The 20,039-nt window shown below is 51.2% G+C and overlaps 1 protein-coding gene across 1 annotated transcript in view; it reads right to left on the reverse strand.

Annotated features, from left to right (window-relative positions):
- The window catches only part of SYT13 (synaptotagmin 13), a 42,432-nt gene that overhangs the window by 9,624 nt on the left and 12,769 nt on the right, over positions 1 to 20,039 (reverse strand). The window contains exon 2 of the mRNA XM_069469863.1: positions 2,143 to 2,368. Coding sequence (XP_069325964.1) covers positions 2,143 to 2,368 — 226 coding nt within the window. The remainder of the gene's footprint in view (positions 1 to 2,142; positions 2,369 to 20,039) is intronic.

Below are 20,039 nucleotides of genomic sequence, written 5' to 3' on the forward strand. Positions count from 1 at the left end.
CAGTTCCACCTCTCCCGCAGAGCCTAGTCCCTGCCCCTGGGAGTTAACTGCTGGAGATAAACATTGAGGAACAAGTCGGGAGTGGGTGCTGGAGGCAAAGTCAGGAGTCCTGGGTTTGACTTTAGTGCATGTTCCATAAAGATTTGCTGAGTGAATGAATGACCTTATCTCTAATCCAGAAGTTCCTAAAGCCCCCAGTATTGCTCACTCCGCCCCTCAGTTGAACAGGGACTTAACATCTGGAAGGTTCTCATGAGTTAAACATAAGAATTAAAAGGATACAGCAGCTGCAGAAGACTCTACTTTCGGCAAACTGGAATTTCATTTCTGACTTTCAGAGCTAATTTAGAGGGTAGAAATATAGAGGATTATTTAATTTCCAAAATGCTTCATTATTAAGTTCCTGCGAATAGTGAAAATTTTCCCTAGTGCGTGTAAGAAAGGAACAGATTGAGCAGGATGCGGCCAATGTATAAAGCGAGACACACGTGTACACGGAACCCACGTGGCTTCCAAAGGCATCACACAGACCACGGCAGCAGTGTCAGCATCAGAACGGGCTTACCTGGCGCCCGGGGTACTCAGCTCTCAGACAGCCTCAGCCTTGTCATCAAAACCAGCCCCCGCTTATCTAAGGTCTCTTATTATGGGTTGGGGTGGGGGAGTTCCGTTCAGGTACAGCATTGGCAAGTTGACTCTGTTACCCTCCTTCCCCGAGAGGGACCCAGGAGCCAGCACCACTTGGAAATGTAGGGGCAGTCTCAGCCTCAAGAAGTGGGGCTTGGAGCTCCACGATGAGTGGAGAGGATCGTCACTGGTGGAGTAGCCACACTTGGCACATAATGGGGACAGAAGCTGAATGATCGGATGTCCTCTCCTACACTCCTTCGCCTCTGGTCAATATTTGCTGAACCTGTCACCCCTTGACAGATTTCTGTGGAATCAGAACTAGGTTGTTGCCTTCTGGGGTGGGGAAGGGAAGGAGGGAACATGAAAGGGAGAAAAGTAACAAGTGTGTCCTGAGTTTTCCAAAGTTCCAGGCACTGGTTTGTTTTCCTGCTGTCCTTGGTGAAAAGTGTCCAGTCCTGGCTTCATCTGATCCTTGAGAAATCTGGGGTTCCCAGAGGAGGGGATTAGGATTAAGATTACTAGCCCCAAGAGTCCTCACACAGATCGTCTCTGCCCCTCAGCCTTAAGCGCTCAAGTCTTAACAGGTCTATTATGACTCCATTTGAAATGTGAACAGGCCAACCTGGATGCTAAAAGCCACCCAGGATTCGTTCATGCACCAGGCCCCCATGAGTGTGCTCCGGAAATGCCAGGCGCATCACTGCAGTCTGGGCCAGGGCAGACGGGCACTGTCCACCGGCCAGCACGGGGTCTGGCTGCATCCAGGCCAGGAGTCGCATTAGGATTGGGGTCAGCATCAGGCGTCCGGCGCCTCCCTCAGCAACCACGCAGAGCAAACCCCCAGGCCACACAACAGTCTGCCCTCCCGGCGGCTTTCTGTTTTGCCTCCCTAAAACGCCTACATGTTCCTCTGGGTTAGGGACTGGTCTCTGCTCACTTATCTGCCCCAGGGCCTGGCACCAGGGCCAAAGGTGTAATATTCGTTATGCTGATGCTGATGAAAAGGAGAACAGAAACAGTAACAATATGTTTTGATTATTCCCTTTGTGAGTTGAGCACTCTGTATGCATTATTTTACCTACACCTTACAACAACCCTATCGGACAGGTAAAAGTGTGATCCTATTTTATAGATGAGCAAACTGAGGCCCAAGGAGGATAGCAGCATGACCAACGCCACACAGCAAGTACACAAAAGGGCAGCAAATTAAGCCCATGACTCTGAGGCCCATGGTTTTAACGATGACTCTATCCGCTGTCCACAGTTGTACACACACGACCTGAAAGGGACTCTCCATTTCCCAGCGCAAAGCTGGAGGTCGGTGGGGAGAAGCAATGTGGCAACACATCAGCAGAAATAAAGGACTGTGATTCCAAGACCCAGTGCCCGCCTGCTTGGACACCGGGGCTCTCCGATGGCCCTCAGCCTGGCCACGCACAGCATCTGCAGAGGCGTTGACAAACCCCACCTGAGTGTGGCCCACAGAAGCGCAAGGGGGCGGGAGACCCCTACCGTTCTGAGGAAGGATGAACAGCTCCTCTGTGACCTGCCTCTTGAGGCGACTGTCCCTCGGGGCCTGGGGGCTGGCAGGGGCGGCAGGCTCCTCGGTGGACCTCAGCGTGTAATCTGCATAGTTGATGACTTCCGGAGCCGTCACCGCCGGCCTGGGTCCATAGATGTCTGGGAACTTGAGGAGGGCTCGGGGCTGTACAGGTTCCGTGGATTTTTTAACATTAAACTGCAAAAACAAATCAGCGATTAGTCCATGAGGGAACCTCCTGCCTCTTTCCCACGCGTGGAAGGGAGAAGCGGCGAGCTGAGCTGGCGTGGGAGGCAGGGGGAGAGGTGTGGCTCCGCTCTGCCCCAAAGAGCACAACCTGGGAAGGTCACGGGTCATCCACAATCCACTGAGAGCTGGGCCCTGTCCAGCCACGCCTTTCTGCACCCATCGGCCCACTCATCCTAGGGCTGTGCCCACGGGCGTCACGCAGGCCTGTGGCGGGAGGTCCTTCCTCTGCCTCTTCATTCTCTCTCCTTCTCTCCCTCCTCCTCGCCACCTCATGGCTCAGAAATGCCAGTGGCTCCCACTGCACTTGGGCCCCAATCCAGACTCTTTGCAGTGACCGTGAGAGCCTGCCTCGCCTGGCCCTGCGCATCTTTCTGAAAGTGCCCCAAATCCTTCTCCCTTCGCCCCCCGCCAGCCTCCCAGTTCCCTGCTTCTCAAATAGGCTCAGTCTCAAACAGTCACATCCAGGCCAGCTGTGCCGGCTCCGGAATCATCAGCTATGCAGACAACACACTGAGGTCCACACTGAAGTCAGCTTCCCCCAAACAACCCACCCCAACCTCCCTCCCCTGCTGTCTGCGTGGCTGGCTCCATCTCACACCTGAAACCTCACCAGAGAGGCCACCTCTGACCCTCCTACCTAAATTAAGTTCCTCTCCCAAGCCTGGCCCTCCCTATCACCACATCCCGCTCTCTGCTTCACAGCACTGGGCCCACCCTATGCTGTCTTGGTCATGGGTTGGCGTGTTTGCGGTCAATCTCTTCCACTAGAATGTAAGATCCATGAGCACATGGATTATGTCTTGTCTTGCTCCTGCTTTGTCCCTGGTGCTTAGCATAGGGTCAGCTCACAGGGAGCATGAAACACGTACCTGTGACTAGGGCTGCCATGTTCAGTGGTATGGCTTGTGCACTGTACAAAGGTGCCTGGATGAGGGCCAAGTGGGAGGCTAAAATGCAGCCTATGTACCATTTGCCCAGTCATGTGCCCTGAGGTAGGGGGGCTCAGGCACTTGGGAAAAAGAGACTCTTTCTTTACACGAAGACCTGCCTGTTTGTCTGGCCTTTACAGGGGGCTGCCTCACACAGAGAGTGCAATATTCTGTCTTTGCCTCCACTGGGCTCTGAGCTCCCTCCTACTTGAGGGATTCAAAGTTATACAACAGGCAGGAAACTGGGGATTGAAGACCAGATCTAGAGCTGGAAATGCTGGCATCCTGGGTGGCCACAAATGACCCTCAGGGTAAGGCAGGCTGGACCCATGGCAGAGTCTCCAGGAAGCCTCCTGCCTTCCACACTGGGCCTCCCCTTTCTGTGGCTCTCTCTGGTGGCCAGCCAGTGGCAGGAGGGACCAGGGCAGGGCAGTGTGGGGTGGGTGGGTGCTGTCTGCAGGGGGAGGCGCTTAGCAGCTTAATACTGTTTCAAAGTTTGTGTTATAACGTTTGCACCTTCTATATTTAATTACCCCAGTATAATTCCTGGACATTCTGCCTGGTTGAGACTCTGTCCCCAACCATTCCTGAGGGAGGCTGGACCTCGGTGGCAGGGGCATTCCTCGATCAGCCTTACTCATCGGACAAAAGGCTGGGGCGTGCACGGGAAGACACGGCAGGGCCCAGAGGAAGAGGAGGAGGAGCGGCCTCACCTGCACACCCCCTTCCTGCTGGTCCCCAGCATTACTGCCTGTATCTTCAGAACTCCCCGAAGAGGCAGAGATTATCCCTCTTGCATAGAAGGGGAAACTGGGGCTCAGAGGGGATGAAACACTCCATTCTCCTCCCGGAAACACCACCCAGCAGATCATAATGCAGCCAAGCACGGCGCTGATCTGTCCGGATCATGCTGCGCATGCCCGGCGCGTACGGGCTTCGAAAGCTTCTCTTACTTCCATGGAGTGAAGCCGCCCAGATCGTGCAGCTGGGGAGGGCAGCAGCAGTAAGCTTCCGGATCAGCTGGGTCCAAAGCCCACTGCCCCTGAGGCTCTCGACGTGCGTCCTGCCTTCCAATCTTCCCCAAGCACGGCACCCCCCATCAGAAACATTTGTCATTATCTTGTCACACATAGGGAACTGGTCGCCCTGGGAGGGACCTGTATGATTTGCAAAGTCAGGCCCCCTGTGCGTCTCCACATCTTCTGAGAGTGACGCTGGGCATCGAGGGGGCTGGCTTCCAGGACCGACCCCACCGCCAGAGCTGGGTGACTTTTGGCAGGTCATTTTGCCTCTCTAGGCTGTCACCTTAAGTGACAGGTGATTTTTAGGCTGATCCCACTTCACATTCTGAGCTGCTTCTGGGGGCTGCAAAGAGGCGGGAGACCGTTGCTTTATTTGCAGGTGCAGGTGAGTTGGGGAGCTGACCACACACAGCAGAAGTAAATAGCAAGTGTATTTGGTGGTTCGGGACCACAGCACAGAAGCAAGTGGGAGGCAGTGTGTGTGAACAGCCCATGGCAGCCGCCCGCGATCCACACAGGGGAGATCACAGAGCCCAGGCCAGGCTTCAGGGAGGGGCCGGGGTGTGAGCTGGACCTTGAGGGAGAGGAGGGTCTGGAAGGCAGAGGGAGGGGCGGGGAGAAAGTCTATGCTCCTGACACCAGGCAGCCCAGGGCCCCGGGAGCAGACACAGAACAATGACTAACGTCCCCATGTCTTTCTATCCTCCACAAAGTCACATCCACCCTCAGTATCTAAACTAAGTCCAAGTTACATTTATTCTATTTCACAATGAGGAAACAGGCTCAGGGAAGCTCAAGATCATAGAACTGATGCGTGGTCTGTATCATTGAGCCTTCAGATGTTTTGACTTCAAATTTCATGTCATTTCCACTGCCCTACAGCTGCTTCTCAAACAAAAGAAAACAAAGCAAAGAAACCCCGGGTTGTCTTGGATGCTGGATTCTAAGTGGCAGCCACAGCACCCTGGGTCTGGCCACTGCCGGCCCCTGCTGTCCGTCAGCACAGAGGAGCTCCCAGAGGCTGCTGGGCCCCAGCCCAGCCATGACTTAGGGTCACCTTGTTTTGTCACTTGTTGGGATACAACGAAGGATGAAGGCTGTTTGGATAGTTGGGGAGCATATTCGTGTTTATATTTGGTTTCATCCCAGTCCAGTCATTTGAGAAGCGGGCTCCGTTTCATTCCCAGCGTGATCCAATCGGGCTGATCTTGCATTTTCAGTGGGAAAACCATCACCAGCTCAGTTCTGAGCGAGGTTCACTCTGTGGTGCCCCAAGTCTCTGAGCACCCTGGGTCTGCATTCCTCTCTCCTCAGTGGGTCTCAATCTGTGGGCCTCTGATGTTCTCAGGAGCCTGTTATAAGTGCTTAAAATGCACCCTTAGAGCAATAGATTGGGGTGTTCCTGGTTGTCCCCCAATATCCGTCCCCTCTCTCCTCTACCTTCGCTGCACACCAGGCTGTCCAGGTGCCACGCCTCCCTGGCTCCCAGGTGAGGTTTGTTTGGTCTGATCCTGCCAGTTCTTGGCAATATCTTGGTGACTGTTTCTGGCCCAGGGGTTGGCACCTGTCCTGGGGAAGCCAACCCCTTACATTCCACGGTAGTTGAAGAGGTTCTCTCTCCCGCTGGGCAGGAAGCATGTGGCCCTGTCTTGTGACCGCAAGGTGAGTCAGCCTTGGGACAACAGAGTGAAGAGACAGGAAGAACCTACGTCCCTGAGGAGAATGTCATTAACCTGCTGAACCAACCAACCCTGCAACCTGTCCTACCTCCGCACTTCACGTTACATGGGTAGTATTGTTCGTGGTGTTTAAGCCTGTTTGATTGGGGTTTGTGCCTTACAGCCAAGAGCAGCGCAAGCCGATGCACTGCATTTTTAACAGACAGTGCATCAGCTTAACAGGGGACTGTGACCCTGGTACAGAGACACTAGGCCTGGGGTACACCGTCCCCTCTTGAATCTCTCTGCGTTCATGCTCTCTTGCTGTTTATCCTTATCCTGCCTTCCCCTGTGTGGCAAATGGCTCCATCAGCACGGAATGATTTATAGCCTTGCCCAGGCCAAGCACAGAGTCTGATGACAGCTACACGAGTCTCTTCAAGCAGCGAGAGCAGCGGCTGATCACCTATCTCCTTCTCTTGTACCATCTTATTCATTGCACTTCAAAAGCCGGGTTCCACCACATCTTTCAAATGCATCTAGTTCCACTTACACAGCTGAAACCTCAGTGCCAGAGAAGCAGAAAAGAGGTTTGGGCGCCGAGGAAGGGAGCCTGGGAGAAGACTACAGGTGACGAACAAGGACGTCTGGGGGAAGGCGGTGCTCAGGGGAGCAGGGCCCCAGAGAGAGAACTGTGCTCCAACCTCACACCGTGGGTGCAGGTGGGGGAGGACTTTGAATCAGGGATTCTCTGTCTACATGGCCCTTGAACCCCAAGAAGAGGACCTGGGAAATACATTTGCAGGATGAGTCAGGGAAAATTTCCAGTGGGGACAAGCATTGAACAATCAGGGAACGGGCGCCCGCTGTGCCTGGTGGTGCGTGCCCATCTAGACAGAAGGCTTTCACCCCCAGATGGTGCTCAGAGCCTTCTGATGCACGTCCTTGGATTCTCCCAGCCTCACCTGTCTCCAGCACCTTTGGCCACTTGCTCCTCCTACCGTGGCCAACTCTGCATGGACTCCAAACTGCTTCCCGTGGGCACAGCCCCACAGGGCCTCACACTGTGCCCAGGCCATCCCCTCTTGCCTCCTGCCCTGGGCTTCTCCATGGCTGCTGAGGTGTGAGACACCAGGGACACACTGTCCACCCAAGAGCAACCTAGATGTGCAAAGAGTTAAAACTCCATGGCGACACTCAACAAAAAAACCAAACACCTGGGTTCAAAAATGGGCAAAGGACTTAGTTCCCCAAAGAAGATGTACAAATGGCCAATAAGCTCAACATCACTAATGGAGAAATGCCAATCAAAACTACAACAAGATACCACCTCCCACCCACTAGGGTGGCTTCTATCAAAAAAACAGAAAATGACAAAGTCAACACTGTTGGTGGGAATGTAAAATGACGCAGCTGCTGTGGAAAACAGAGTTGCTTAAAAAATTAAAAAATGACCATATGATCCAGCAATTCCACTTCTGGGCATATACTCAAAAGAATTGCAAACAGGGTCTCCGAAGGGACATCTGTACACCCACGTTCATTGCAGGGTCAGTCACAGTAGCTCAAAGGTGGAAGCAGCCCAGTGTCCATGAACAGAGGAAAGTATCAACAAAATGTGCTCCATCTATACAATAGAGTATATTATTCAGCCTCAGAAAGGAAAGAAATTCTGACACATGCTACAACTCGAATGAACCGTGAGGACATTATGCTAAGTGAAAAAAGCTAATCACGAAAAGACAAATACTGTATGATTCCGCCTATGCGAGGTACTGAGAGTCATGAAAATCATAGAGACAGAAAGTAGAACGGTGGCTGCCGGGGGCTGGGGGAGGGGAAATGGGGAGTTATTGTTCGCTGGGGACAGCGTTTCAGTTTTACAACAGGAAAAGAATTACGGAGATGGATGGTGGTCATGTTTGCACGACATAATGAACATATTCATTAACACCACTGAACTGTACACTTAAAAATGGTTAAGATGGTAAATTTTATGTTGCGTGTGTTTTAGCACAATAAAAAAAATTGGGAGAAAGAAAACCCCACAACTCCACAGGAGGAACTTGACCTCGTGAGCGGAAAGACAATGAATTCTCCTTCCTCCTCATCACTTTTCTGGGGTCTTCAGTGGCCTTTTGGAAGATGATGACACCTCGAGACCCAGCAGGCTCAGGAATGCACCTGGCCTTGTCCTCCCATCTCCTCTGGCTCCTGCTTCCTGGTGGAGAGCCGCTGGACGCACGCTCTGCCTTCCGGGACCCCAGGCTAAGACAGATGGCAAGGGCGGGGGACGAAGAGGGGTAAGCCCGAACATTCATTTAGTGAACAAATATTTACGGAGCCCTGCTGCAGGCCAGGCCCGGTGCTCAGTGTTAGGAATACAGAAGTGAGAAGACAGATGCTGCCCTTCCCTTACGAGGCTCATGTTGGAAAAACAGAAATTAATCATGTAGTTAATGATCTGTACACAAACGCTTAACCTTACCAGAGACGCTACATGACCTCTTTTGCGACATGATTAATTTTTCACCTAAAGGCTGTTTATTAATTTGGGGTTTCATGCTAGGACAGCCCCCTTAAAGTAGCATTGCACCACCCAGGAAGTTGCAGGTGGAGGACGCAAACCCACCTGCGTCCTTGGTATCCAGGTTGGAAAAGGGGACATCTTTGCCCCTTAAACTTGAACTTTAAAAAACGAGATGGCGGAGAGGACAGAGCTGGGTCTAGAGCATTCAGATAATGCCAAACACAGGCCACCGCTGCTGCTGGTCTGCAGCACAGCTAAGGCCTCCTCAGAGGGGGAGCTGGGCCAGGGAAAAGGGGCCTGCAAGATTCTGTCGCTCTGGGCTCTAACACTGGTGATTACACACACCAGCGTGGGTAGAAGAGTTTAAGTTTGAGGCCGGGTGTGGAAGCTCACGCCTGTAATCCCAGCACTTTGGGAGCCCGAGGTAGGAGGATCACTCGAGGCCAGGAGTCAAGACCAGCCTGAGCAACATGGTGAGACTCTGTCTGTACAAAAAAAAAAAAGAAAAGAAAAATTAGCCGGGCGTGGTGGCACATGCCTGTAGTCCCAGCTACTCGGGAGGCTGAGGCAGGAGGATTGCTTGAGCCTAGGAGTTTGAGGTTGCAGTGAGCTATGATGACACCATTGCACTCTAGCCAGGGCAAAAGAGCTAGACCCTGTCTCAAAAAAAAGAGTTTAAGTTTGAAATATAGTTAACTGGTCAGGTAGTCAAGTTCTAAAACAAGATAGTTTGGTTAGAGTTCAGGCTCTCTCAATTACTTGCTGTGTGACCTTGGGTCTGATTAATTAATCTCTCTGTGCTCAGTTTCTTCATCTGTAAAATAGGGATGCTAATAATAGCATCTATCTCCTGGGGTTGGATTGAAGATTGAATAGGATAGCCGGGTGCTGGGCAAAGTGGGGTCTGGGCATTGGGAAGGATGAACTCTTTTTCACTCATCTGTGATTAAGTATAGAAATTGAGTGTAGGTGTTAGAACAAAACTAAACAAAACTTGTTCCTCTGCCACAGATGGTTTGCGAAGCCTTCTCACACCAGAGCCACTGTGGTTGGGGAATCTATAATGGGTTCTCCCAGGGTCCTGACTCTTGGTATCCAGACCTTGTGTAATTGCCTCCCCTTGAGTGTGGGCTGGTTCTAGTGACTTGCTACTTGCCTCTTTTCTTTTCTTTCTTTTTTTGGGGGAGGGTCTTGCCCAGTCCTCCAGGCTGGAGTGCAGTGGTGTGATCATAGTTCACTGTAACCTTGAATTACTGAGCTCAAGCAATCCTCCTGCCTCAGCCTCCTGAGTAACTGGCACTAAATTTTTTTTTTAAGAGATAGGATCTCGCTATGTTGCCCAGGTTGGTCTCAAACTCCTGGGCTCAAGTGATCCTTCCGCCTTGGCCTCCCAAGGCACTGGGATTTATAGCCATGAGCCACCTTGCCAAACCAAAGCAATTTGCTTCTAATGAACAGAATAGGTAAATGTGAGAGGTCACTTCTGAGATTTAGATTACCAAAAAATTGGATTCCATCTTATTGCTCTCCCTCACCTGCTCCCTCTGGTAAAACAAGCTGCAGTGTTCAGAGCTGCCCTATGGGGTGGCCCACGTGCAAGAAACGGAGGGCAGCCTGGGGCTGAATCCTGCCACCAACCCCGTGAGCGAGCTTGGAAGTAGAGCTTTTCCCAGCCAGGCCCTGAGATGGGCAGGGCCCCAGGCGATGCCTCGACTGCAGCCTGGGACACTCAGCCAACAGACCTGGCCAAGCCATGACCGGATGCCTGGCCCACAGAAACTGCGCGATAATGGGCGTGGTTGCTTTAAATCACCGAGTTTTGGGGCAATTTATTACACAGCAATAGATAGCTAATACAAGCTGTAAAAATACAGGCACTGCTACACACCGACAAGAACGGCTAAAATGAAAAAGGCTGACAACACCAGTGCTGGCGAGGACAGAAACATCTGGATGTTCACCCGTGGCCGGTGGAAGGGAAAATGGCAAACCGCTTTGGAAGGCTGGAAGTTTCTGAGAAGTTGAACATATATCTACCCTAGGACTCAGCAGTTTCACTCCTCCGTATTTACCCAAGAGAAATGAAAACACGAATCCACAGAAAGACTCCCCCGTGGCTACCGACAGCCCTGTTATTCATACGAGCCAAACACTGAAAGCAGCCCTGGCGTCCGTCCACAGGAGAACGGGCAGGTAAACTGTGGCATGTGCTTCCAATGCAAGAGTCCTCGATAACTGAAGGGAATAAGTTTCAGGTGCACGGAACAATAGGGAAGAATCACAAAAGTATGCGGAGCAAAAGGAGGTAGACACATAAGAATACATTCTGCACGGTTCCATTTACATCAGCAGTTCTCAACCGGGGTAATTGTGCCACTCAGGGGACGTCTGCAATGTCTAAAGACATCTTTGGTTGTCACAACTTGGGATGGTGGTGCTGCTACTGACTACTGTCACCATGGGGGGTTGGGAGCTAGTACTGGAGGCCAGGAATGCTGCTAGACGTCCTAAGATGCACACAGGTTGGTCCCCTGTGCTAGTCAGTTTGGGCTGCGGTGTCAAATTACCACCAACTGAGTGGCTCAAACAACAAACACTTATTTCTCACAGTTCTAGAGGCTGGAAGTCCAAGATCAAGGAGCTGGCACATCTGGTGTCTGATGAGGGCCACTTCCTGCTTGTTTTCTCATTGTGTTCTCACAAGGTGGGGAGCAGAGAGCATCTCTCTAGCATCTCTTCTTATAAGGGCGCTAATCCCCTTCATGAAGGCTCCACCCTTACGACCTAATCACCTCCCAAAAGTCTCACCTCCTAAGACCGGAACGTGGAGGGTTAGGATTCCAACACATGGATTTGGGGGTGGGGGACACAAACATTCAGTCCATAACACCCCTACAATAAAGATTTATCAACCCAAAATGTCGGTAGTGCTAAAGCTGAGAAACCCTGATTTATGTGAAGTTCTAGAACAGGTGAAACTCATCAGTGGTGACAGCCATCAGAACAGTGGCTCCTTCTGACTTGGAACCACAGGGAATCGACTGGGAAGAGGCATGGGAGGGGTGGAGCTACAGCCTGAGGGATAAATATTTGCCAAAATCGTTCAAAATTAGATGTGTATATTTCATTGTTTGCAAACTATACTGCAATAAAAATTTAGATAGATAAAGATACACACACACACACACACACACACACACACATATTCACACAGCCCTCTGGGCAGCCTGCTGAATTAGGCTCTCTGGGATGAGTCTAAGAATCTGAATGTTCAGCAAATTTCCCAAGTGACTCCTGCACACAGCCAGCCCAGAACCTATCTGTGGACCTGCATTTCGGATCCTCTGGTGTCTGGACCAGTGTTTCTAGAACTTTCTTTTCAAATAGCTCCAGAGGCACAGGAAGGTAATGAGTACTCTAGGAACAGGAAGTTGTCCAGAGCAATTGGGAATCTTTCTTGAAATCTCCAGTTCTATCTCAGAAATTCATGTTACTTTTTGTATTTGATTCCATATGGCTGTTTAAATATTAAACTGTTTTAAATTACCTCCAGGAAGGAAAAATTTCCCTTGTTTACTTTGTGACTTCCAGGTCTGGTACCACACTTCCTGAACTCCCTCCCAAATGCGCACTCACAGCCACGCTCTCCTCTAGCGGAGAAGCAGGCTTCTCACCAATGTCTGGACAAAAGGCATTCAGTTGATTAGGTCAAACTAGAAGTGGCTGAGAGAGAGAATCATTTTGCCTCCAGGGAAGGAACAACTCTTAGAGGCAGAAGCTTATCAGAGTTTTCCTTCCAACCTTATAGAAAATTCTCCCGCAGAGAATTTGGGAGCAGCCATAGAAGCTTCTAACCAATCCAGGGTTTGATCTCCTCCACCCATTCCTTCTGTAGAGGAAGACACCCAGCTGATTGTGCCCTTGCAGATACCCACAGCTGGTTGAAACTTCATGGCTAGCACCCCACTTGTGAACAGCCTTGTATTAGGGAAGGCCAACCGCTGAACTTCAGCCAGGACACTGAACACAAAAAACGTTGATTTCGCACAGTCTGAAAACGGTCAGGCGGTGGTTCTTCTTCAAACTCAGGGTTCCAGCCTCTTCCATCTTGCGGTTCTGCCCACCTGCACCCTCCATTATGCAAATAAGAGCTCCTTGGCTCCTCAGAACAACCCCATTTTACAGATGAGGACACTGAGGCTGTGGAGAAGTTCAGTCCCATACCCCTAGTCATGCTGCTAGGGGACGGTAGAGGCTCCATTCCAACCCAGGGTGACCACCTGGAGTCCCACGCTGAACCACTTCCAGCCACTTCATCCACCTCCTCCCATTTCCAGTGAGCCTTGACCACTTGCCCATGTTTTTGTGCCCATGTTAAGTGGCAGGTGCCTGGGCCTCTGCGTGATCCCACCACCCCCTCCTCTGCCTCTGCACACCCTTTGGTCAGGGGAACAGGACAGTCTGCACTGGTTTCCATACTCTGTGCATCAGCTTCGCCTGGAGAACGTAAATTCAGGGGAGCCTGTGGAAGCTCCCCAGGGTGGTCCCTGCGCCTCACTGGTGTGGGGGAGGTGCAGATGCCCAGGTGGGGCAGATGTTCCTCTCCTAGGGAGCTGCCGGGACCAGGACACTGCTTCTTGGCTGCTGGTGAAGCAACTTTCCTCTGAGCAAATCCACAGGGTCAGGTCCCGGGGGTGGCGAATTTCAAGCTGCAACGTTGAAATTCACCTTGGAGAGGCAGCTTCTCTTCCCATCCAGGAGCCCCAGTGTTTCCATGGCGACCTTGCCACTATACCATCTTTTGTCATCCCTTCCAACACCTCCTCTTCTGTTTATGCCAAGTCTGTGCCCCCAGTCCTTTCTCAAATCCTCTTCCCTTGAGGACTCACTTCCTCCTGGTCTCTTTTCTCTCTGTGGTTATTTTAAGATCAAAAAAGCAACCCACTCTCTGCCCGCTAGCTGGTGCCTAATGCAACAGACTGGGGCAGCCCTTCTGTCGTGGGGTAAATGCGCCTCTCCCACCCCGGCAGGAATGAGACGCCACTGGGAATGGCAGCCAGCCCCAGGGCAGACCCTTTCTCTGCTGTTCCGAATTCAGTCATTCATTCGTCATTGATCAAACCTCCAGATCTGCGCAGCTGCAGGGACAGCACTGTCCCATCGTGTTCCTCATGGGGTGGACATTTCGAGTGAGGTCAAGAGCAAGACGCCAGTACACCCAAAAAGGCAATTTCAGTCCGGAATAAGTACTGTCAAGACCAGGACAGATGGTAACAAGCTGTGGCGGGAGGGGACGTTGTTTCCACTAAGGATTTGAGGGTCAGGGAAGGTTGCCTGCGCTAAAATTTGAAAAAGCAAAATCTTGTCTAGCATTAACCATGTGTCAGATGCAAATCTAAGCATTTTGCCCACATGGTTTCATTTACACTTCGCAGCCTCGGGAGGAAAGCATTACTGTTATCACCACTTTACAGAGGAAGAAACTGAGGCACGGGGTGGGGGGTTAAGTCTGAAGTCACACTGTAAACAAGGTGCAGAGCTGGTCAGGGAACCCAGGCTCATGACTGGGAGCCCAGTAGGCTTTACTGCTCAGCCCTGTCCTCCCACCTGGGTGACAACAAGGAACCAGACGGCAACGGCCTGTCATCCTTCTAAGGTCTTGGGTAGACACAAGGGGAAGTCAGCTGGAGGGGGCCATCCCACCTCTGTCCTCCTAGCCCGGCCATTCACCCATTCATTCCATCAATTGTCATTTGGTATTGAGAAGCTTTTATGTGACGGAGGCATGGCAGACACTGGACCCCGCACTCACGCGGTCTGTGTGTGTGTGTTGGCGGAGTGGGCAGGTGGGGGGATTATTAGAATAATAACTGCTGTGATGAAGACCAGTAGAAAACCCGACAGAGTATGTAGGAGCAAACCAAACCTTGCCTGGGGAAGGGGAAGGTGGTGTGGGGCAAGAGCAAGGCAAGGAAGACATGTACGAGGATTCACAGAGATCCCGACTTTGGGTTGGGCGCCCCCGCCACGTGGGCGGCAGCCGGACACCGACAGGTGCAGGCGACGGAGGGGGCATCCTGGCCAAGGCGGGGGCAGGAAAGTTTGCAGCGTGTTCAGAGAAGAGTGAGTCCGCAGGTGCGATGCAGCTGAAGCAGTGCGAGGAGGAGGCCAACGCGTGTTGCCAGAATCCCAACATTTCTGCAGGAAACGGAACTTAAAAACAGAATTAAAAAAAGCCCCAACACTCCGTGGGATGGAAACCACACAATGGCAAGATCCTACCTAGAGATTTCTTTCCCGTGGGCGGCCCCTGCATTGATTTCAGCAGTCACATCCCAGCACCCTTTAGGCCACCGTCTCTTTAACACTTCCTGTGTACCAGACGCTCTACGAAGCACCACACAAACTTTACTGCATTTAATCTTCACACAACCCTACAGGCAAGTGCCTAATATTTTCTCTAACATGCCCTAATATTAATAAAGAAAAATAAAGACAACCTAATTATTTTCTCGACAGAGCTGGAAAGTGAGGCTCAGGGAGACTGAAACTTGTCCAAGGTCACGTGATTAACATACGAGAACACTGGGCTTTGAACCCAAGTCCACTCCAAAGTCAGTCCTGTCAACCTCTGCACTACAGGTGTAGGTCCTTGAGGCTGTGTCCTAATCGTTGCTTTTGATTTCCTGGCAGGAGCCGCGTCATTAGACTGACGGCCCCATCCCTACCTCCCCACCAGTGGTCTGGCTGTGAGGGCCCCATCCCTACCTCCCCGCCAGTGGTCTGGCTGTGAGGGCCCCATCCCTACCTCCCCGCCAGTGGTCTGGCTGTGACGGCCCCATCCCTACCTCCCCGCCAGTGGTCTGGCTGTGAGGGCCCCATCCCTACCTCCCCGCCAGTGGTCTGGCTGTGAGGGCCCCATCCCTACCTCCCCGCCAGTGGTCTGGCTGTGAGGGCCCCATCCCTACCTCCCCGCCAGTGGTCTGGCTGTGACGGCCCCATCCCTACCACCCCGCCAGTGGTCTGGCTGTTTCCCTGAACTGCCTGGATGCAGGCATCCGCTTCGCTACTGCTCTCGCTTCCGAATTGGGGTTTGACGTTCTTTGCGCAGAAAGTGCGTTTCACCTGGACCTGAGCAAAGACAATGTCAAGACTGTGTTGCAACCTCATCAACACTCAGCCTTTAAATTCCAAAATTTCTACTTGGCCCCTCCCCCAGCCCACAGCACTGGTTTACAGTAGACTCAAGGTCTTTCTGTTACACCGAGTCTGTGTCTAGGAGGAGGACCTCAGCCCCGCATCAGCGATAACTTTGCAAGACAGGAACACACGTGTTTAATATTGGTCTCTGTGGCCTTAACCAACAGTGTCCACTTGAATCCTTTAGACCTTTTTTTCTGTTTCTCATTGGTGGTGGTCATATTTTTAACGTTTGTTTTCCGAAGAAAGTCATTTCGGTATTAAAAGCTGAAATGTTTGGTTATATGCCAATTTCCTTGACATCGAATTTAAGGTATTCTTCCAGAGTAGCTACAAGATTTTTTGATTCTATGGTGCTCAGAGAATTGAGCAACTAAGGCAATTATTTTAACCCTGTTATTGTGCCAATATATTACAAACAATAAAGGGCTAAACTTGGATTTTTTTACTCACCTAAAAATTGACTAGAGCACACTCAGGGTTACTCTTACAATATTACCACTCTTGTACATTTGCATTCTGATAAGCTTTTTCTAGTGGGAGAGAAAGGAGATAAATTCTGCATAATCCTTCGAACCCCTGTGACTATCATCCATCAAAGGGGATACCGTGTGGGAAAAAGTAGAGAGAAGCACTAATCTAAGACATCTATCCACTTAAGTGTAGAAGTTGGAAAGCACATCAGTGTCTAACCTGGAAGTTTAAAAAACAGCCCAGTTGTAAAGTGTGGCTTCAAAACCAGGACAGGGGTTGTTTTAACTAGATCCTCCTTATATTTTGGTTTTAAGCCAAAACGCTCCATGTCAGATTGTCATCCAATTAAACAGATATCAGCACACACTTGTTGCCCGCTGACTATGTATTCTCCCTCCCTACGTACCACGGAAGATACGTGAATAAGCCCCTGACCCCGGGGAGTCTACCATCCGATGGTGAAGACTAGATAGTCCGTAAATGGGAAATATGAGGTGCTTATGCTACCATTCTCCTACCCTATGCTCATGGCAGACATGGCTAATCGATCAAAGCATTCTTTCCTGCTGAGCTCAGACACAGGGTATGCAGCTTAGGGCTCCAGGAAGCCACTATCTATCAGCAGGAACTGATATGGAAAATGAAAGATATTTGCTATTCTTCCGATTCAAACTTATAAAAAGATAGGTAAGTATGGAAGGCTGTCTTCTAAGGCCAAATGTCTGGACTGTGTGCTACAGAAGGCTCACGGAGGAGCTCCTCATTGTTGATGTGATCAGAGAAAACTTCCTGCAGGAGGGACTTGGACCCAGCATTCAAGGATGATTAATCATGGGAGAGCCCGAGGCTTCTCCACGGGGAGAATGGCAGCAGCCTGTGTCCAAAGGGAGCACACTTAGGGCATGGTATGTCAGCAGGAGAGGAACGTTGGGTTTGGAGAAACGGAGTTGGAAAGGAATGGCAAGGCCAGGCCAGAAGGGGCCTTGAATGCCGAGTTAAAGATTTTGAATTCTGTCTTATGAATAGCGGAGAGACGCTGACAGTTTGTGAGTAGGAGAATAACATGAATTTTCAACAAATCAAACCAGCAGGTGCATGCAGGAGTGACTGATGCAGATGAAAGGCGACGAGAAGGCCAGCCTGTGGACGGACACGGAGGGAGGACACGAGGGGCCTAGCCAGGGTGTTGCTGTGAAGGGTCAGGATGGAAGAAGGAAGGCAGTGATGCATGAGACTTCTCCAGGGAAGATTTGGCAGTTTAGGGGTGGAACCAGGTGGTAGGGAAAGGGAGGAATTTGAGGGCGCTGCATCAAAGAAAAGCAACAACGAAAAAAGAACTTCCATTATTACTTCTCAAGTCTCCCTTTCTGAAAAGGCAGAATCCCTAGAATGTCATTGGAAGTCTACAGCCACAGCAGTGTCTGGGCAACACATTGGTTCTTCTGTGTGACTTTAACGACCGGTCAGCAAGCAGATTTCAAGAGCTGGCCTTTGGGTGCTGCTTCCGACATTCCCCTTCCAGCTGCCATTTGGGCAGATTCAAAACTAGTCAGTACCATCCATAGTTGTAGCTCTTTCTTCTTTTAAACAAGTTGCACACTTAAGACATGCCCCATCTGTGTCACATGGGCTGACATAGTCTACAAAATGTCATAAAATAGTATTTGATCATGGAAGGTCAGTGATACCAGAGTATTTGGCTCCAAGTTACTATAAATATGAAATATTTTTCCTCAGCTCATTTCAAGCTTTCTGAAATAAGAATAACAACCACAAACCTTTCTACCCGCAGATGTGCCTGTTTGGCAAGCATGTATTGAAAGCTGAGAGATGCACACAGCACCACGCTAGATGTTAGATCAGATGACAAAGTGAAAGCAGCTTCTAAACACTTCAACCTGTGCAAAGAGAGGGTGTTATCATTGCTGGTCCCAATCTTTGCTAATTTCACTGGCACACTTTCTCGGACCCACAGATTCTTCCTTTATTATTACTAATTATTAGGGTTGGTAATTTATAGCTAACACGGATTGAGTACCCTATCAATAAAGGTTTTGGCAGGACACATGGCACATTCAAACTGGGTAACTGAGGTGAGTTTCATAAAGCAGATATTTGCAAAGGTGTGGAGGGTTAAGGAAACCAACAGGAACGGTGAATGTCCTGGGCCAGGAATACATGGGAACTGCTAACCTCCCCAGGCATGGAGGGACAAGAAGCAGGAGGGGTCACCAGAAACAGGACAGGATGCCGAATGGAGAAGGTGGCCTGGCAGGAGGTAGCAGCTTCCAGCAACTTGCACTATCCTTACTGTGTTACCTGATTTAATCCCCACGACAACTGAGCAATGACAACGCTGTTAACAGGTGGCCAAATGGGGCGTGGCAAGGTTGAGTTACCAGCTGGTGGTCACACTTCGAGGCAGGGGCGGATTGGAACTGGAACCCAAAGCCCAGTACCTCACCCCTTCCACTCATCCAACGTGTGAAGTCAAATCATTTTACAGCAGTCGACTAATGACAACTCAATTAATAACACTATTTATTAATCCAATTACCGTTTCATTTACTGTTGCAATCAGTGCAGGTTCCCAGAGGCCGCTTGGAGGAGTCACATGAGCCGGGATTTTCGGCACAGCTTCAGCAGCCAGAGCCGCCTTGCTCTGCCTCCACCAGGGACACTCTGTGGGGCTGCACAGTGCCTGGGTCTCAGGCAGGGGGGCAACACGCTCTTCCAGACTCTGAGCCACCAGCACAGCAGGCACCAGCCTGGGAGCGTCCCGCCTGACCCTTTCATTGGCTTCAGAGGTTGCAGATTCAAGGTGCTCCCTCTTCTGAGGGAATCTCGTATTTTCCTAAAATAAAGAACAATTCCAGAAACACCCCATGGCACGCTGACTGCTGACTTCACAGGCTACTGACTCATCTGCCCATCGACAGCTTGTTCTTCTTCATAACAACTGCAGATACATCAGTTATTCACTCTGACACTGCCCCTTGCCCCCGACCCCCACCTGTCTTGTTGGGGAACAAAAGGATGGTCCTGGCACCTCTGACCCTGGTGGGCATCTTGCTCCCAGGACCTGCGTGGAGCATGGCCACCTCGGCCACAGCCTGCCCTCATTCCAGCCTCTGGCTGAGCCCCTCTGACATCTGCTCTTCCCCAGCTAAGACCAGGGAGCCCCGACTCTCTCTTCTCTTTCTCCAACTTCCTCGAATGAGTCCATGGTCCATCGCTCCAACAACACCTTCTTAGAGTCTAAAGACCCCCCCTGCCTCCCCGTCCTTTCCCTGATGCCATCTGGCAAAACTTCAACACTGGACCAGCCCAGCTGTCTTGTGAAGGCTGCCTCCTGCCGGAGGGTCACTCAACAGGGCAGAGGTGCCACAGCAAAGTCATGTCACCCACCTCAAATAGGCTCTCCATCCTGCCGGGCGAGCCTACTGTTCCCTGAACTCCTCCAGGCCCACATTTTAGAATTCCTCTACTGTCCTCAGACTTCCCTCCCAGAGACAAAGGAAAAGGAACTAAGGGAGCGGAGGCCTCCTCGTCTCCCTGAACACTCCTGCCTGGTCATGAGATGTCGGTGTCCACCAGGCCTTGCTCCGAGGCGCTCCTCCCTCCCTCCGTGGCCCGGGACCTGCGCAGGGCTGTGACTGCTACTCCTGCAGACAGCTGTCCCGTGTGCACCGCCAGCGGCCCTGTGCTGCGCTCTCCGGACTTGCAGAACCACCGGCACAACTGGTATCTCTGTGGTGATATCTCAAAGACCCCCCTCATTCTCCTTGCATAGTGAACTCGGGACTT

Source organism: Eulemur rufifrons, chromosome 6, assembly GCF_041146395.1.
Source record: "Eulemur rufifrons isolate Redbay chromosome 6, OSU_ERuf_1, whole genome shotgun sequence".
NCBI lineage: Eukaryota > Metazoa > Chordata > Mammalia > Primates > Lemuridae > Eulemur > Eulemur rufifrons.